The following is a 3,735-nucleotide window of genomic DNA, read 5'->3' on the forward strand; positions in this document are numbered from 1 at the left end:
ATTGAGTTTAGAGGTCAGTACATGTCCAGTAAGAAACAACATTCCCAGTAGCCTCCTTTACCAGATGTTAGTCCCATAATACAACGGAATCTGATAATCAGGGGTCTGATATACAGTCAGTATTTAACTTGTGTGCAAAACAGAAAACTAATTTGCACCCCTTGCATTGTAACATGGTTTTGTCCAGGATGAAATAAGAAACTTCTTAATTTAAGATCCTTAATGAATCAGGCCCACAGTGTTTACCTTGAGCTCGTACCATACAAACTCCGCACAGAGAAGGTCCTTGTTGACATCAAACCCAATGACATCTGCACCAATTTTCATTTAATGTGTGTTTTCCCCACATTAACCAAACATACAAATAATGTTATACAGACTTTCTCTTTATTAAAGAAATACATGGCATACAAGTTAATATGAAATTGTACAATTTCATTTAATAAATCATATATATATTAACTGTTGTTTAATAATAATTACTTATATTTCTTTCAGGTGCGGCTGAAGATGGGGAATGACAGTACTGTGACAGAATTCATCCTCCTCGGATTTCCAGATGTTCTCTCCATACAGGTCACATTATTTTGCACGTTCTTCGTGTTTTATGTGTTGACTCTTATAGGAAATGTTCTCATCATCGTTGTAACCTCAGCCGGTACCGAGCTCCGCACTCCCATGTACTTCTTCCTCAGCAATCTGTCTTTCCTTGAGATACTTTACACATCAGTCACCATTCCAAAAATGCTTCTTAATTTCCTACTGAAGAACAGTTCCATCTCTTTCAATGCGTGTTTGGCCCAGATGTATTTTTTCATTGCTCTGGGCAGCATCGAGTGCACATTACTTGCCGTTATGGCTTTTGACCGATACGTCGCCATCTGCAATCCATTGCATTACATTACTGTGATGGACACTTCTACATGTGTATTACTAGTCTGCAGCTCCTGGATCAGCGGCTTCCTCAACTCCATGGTCCACACTGTCTGTATCTTCCACCTCACCTTCTGCTCCTCCAATAGTATAAACCAGTTCTTCTGTGACATCCCACCTTTATTAAAGTTGGCTTGTGGCAGTACGTTGCTTAATGAGATTGTGCTCTTCGTTGTCGGAGGGGCTTATGGACTTGGCTCTTTCCTTCTAACCTTAATATCTTACATTCACATTATTTCCACCATATTGAAGATCAAATCTAAAGAAGGACAGCGAAAGGCCTTCTCCACTTGTGCGTCCCATCTCATCGTTGTAACGTTATTCTTTCTAACCTCTTTCTCAGCCTACTTAAAGCCTACGTCTAAGAACTTATTGGAAGAAGAGAAGTTGGTTCCTGTGTTTTATGCTGTAATCACACCCACACTAAACCCAATAATATATACTCTGAGGAACAAGGAATTTAAAAGGGCATTCATGAAAAATGTAGGTCTTCGATACTTAAGGTTTTAACTGACAATTGTTAAAACAAAGCAATTGTCATCAGTGTGGTAACTTGTCGAAGGATCAAAGAGACACAGAAACGTGATCTGATACTGTAGTATGTGGTCATTGGTCCTAATAAAAACTAGATATTAGTGAGGAGGAGCAATGTACAATACATTTTATTTAGTAACATGTACACATAGTAATAACTGACAAGATACTTGATCCTTACCACCAGAGTTTGTGATGTCCTTTCCATTGAGATCACAACAGGACATCTACATCTGTCCCTTCATGAACTTAAAAAAAGAGTAAAGGAAACAACAAGTAAATGGGACAGTGGAAGAAGAGGGTACAAACCCGAAAGGAAGTGGTGAAGTATAAGAGGTGTTTAAGACACGAAGTCCTGAAACTTTGGGTTAGGTCTTGATACCCTGCCTGATCTTGTGATGGTGGAGGTGTTTGTTGGAGGAAGTATCTCTGATACATACTTTGAGCTTCTGTTTGGGTCTGGGAACACTCCTGAATCTGAAGATATGGCTTTGGGTTCTTTGCCTGTGGATTCAAGCGGAACAGGATTGGTAACATTGAAGTTATAATAGGATTTCGTAGAGACAGGCTCCGGCATGCTTAATAGATGGCATCTGTTCAGTTCTTAAGAGGTACCACTGGCCTGGAACATGTAACTGCTAAGTCAGGTGGATGTTCTTTGAACAGTGACCTGCTTATCATACTCACACAGGGTTTGTAGATGGACTGTCTGAAAAGGATGAAGTTGAATAAGTTGATGTGCTGTTTTGTCAAAAATTCAGCCAGGCCATTTGACTGTGGGTACAAAGGACTAGTTGTGATGTGCCTAAAGTTCCATGTGTCAGTGAATGTTTTAATCTGAACTCAATATCATTGTCCCTAGTAAATCACAAAAGTGATTCTCAAGTCCTGCTATTTGGTAGCTTCAAGTATGTAACTGTCGGGCACAGTATATCTGAAGTGTATTTGGAATAATGAACCTCCGTCCTCTGAGAAGGATCTCATTAGAAAGGGGAAGCTCATCTTGTAATATTGTTTGTTCTAAACATTGACGGAGGCCATCATCGAGTGTTTCCTTCCTGAGTACAGCAACTCTGTTGGAGGATAGAACCTGCACAACCATAACATCAGGCTACGGTCCTTAGAGGGTGAAAAGGCCATTACATTGCCTTGTTGAAATGCCCTGGATCAGTACATGTTCTGCCTGTACCAGAATATTATGGACTCATCTAGTCGCATGTGGTAAGTCATCGGTAGCTTGCCAATGGTGCCACTATCAAACAGGTCATTGAATGGCTTCAAATCTGGGTTTTCTTGTTGGACCACATGCACTTCCAGTCCAGGTGGATATTGATTTTCTGACCTTTTTATAATACATGGTTAACTGAACTTGTATGGTTAATACAGACCTGAGGATTCATTTTGAATAGCAGAAAATGTGATATTACATGGCATTTAGCACCAGCATTAATTTTTATTTTCATAATACTGTTATTGTGTTTAACCTGGAGACTAGTGAAGACTTCACCTCGCTCACTTATGTTGTCAAAGCTCCCACAATATAACATGCTAGTAGGTTCTTATCATGACTTGGTCTCTACCAGACTGACTTTGTATGGCGTTCTCTCTCTCTGTGTTTCATGTGGCAATCTAGCTACCTGCATGTGTTTAGACCTGCAACATTTGGCAAAGTGGTTCAGTTTGTTGCATACGCTGCATCACTTGTTAAAGGCTGGACTTTTTGCTGGTGAGGGTGGAGATGCCCAGTGCAGTTCATACCATACACTGTTTGTATGAGGCCGGTGTGCACCTGACATATCACACTTCTGCCTCTCTCCGTAACCATCTTGTACTACTCTCTGATTCTTCACTTAGTATACAGACTTTGATTGAAGTATCAAGGTTTAACTCCTTATCTCGTAGTTATTGTGTTTGGAATGCATCATTATAGATATCACAGACAATTCTATCCCTAATCAGTTCATTGGTAATGGCGCCAAAGTCAAATTCTTTTCCTAGCAGCTTAAGCGTGGAAACATATGACTATATTGCTTCATTAGCTTTTGGTTGGTAGTGCTCAAACCACGCCTGCCCATTATGACATTATTAACAGGAAGATCTATTTCTTCAAACTTTTGTATTAAAATATCGGGATCAACCCTATCTTCCTCATCCTCATAAACAAATGATTTGTCAACTGCTTCTGCATTGCACCTATTTAGACTTGCTAAACAATCCAGCAATGCATTAAACTCTCCACTCTGTTTGTATTTCAACCAACTGTCGGCG

At 39.8% G+C, this 3,735-nt stretch overlaps 1 protein-coding gene across 1 annotated transcript; it reads left to right on the forward strand.

Moving 5' to 3' along the window:
* The first annotated feature begins 489 nt into the window (after positions 1 to 489).
* LOC142107770 (olfactory receptor 5V1-like) lies at positions 490 to 1,449 on the forward strand. Its single transcript, XM_075191387.1, has one exon. It carries the CDS (start codon positions 511 to 513, stop codon positions 1,441 to 1,443), a length of 933 nt encoding a protein of 310 aa, XP_075047488.1. The 5' UTR covers positions 490 to 510; the 3' UTR covers positions 1,444 to 1,449.
* The last annotated feature ends 2,286 nt before the right edge of the window (positions 1,450 to 3,735 follow it).

The sequence above is a fragment of the Mixophyes fleayi genome, chromosome 11 (genome assembly GCF_038048845.1).
Source record: "Mixophyes fleayi isolate aMixFle1 chromosome 11, aMixFle1.hap1, whole genome shotgun sequence".
Taxonomy (NCBI): Eukaryota; Metazoa; Chordata; class Amphibia; order Anura; family Limnodynastidae; genus Mixophyes; species Mixophyes fleayi.

Excerpts from the sequence above, each read along its gene's own strand:
- LOC142107770 (XM_075191387.1), top strand. The coding sequence starts at position 511 with ATGGGGAATGACAGTACTGTGACAGAATTCATCCTCCTCGGATTTCCA.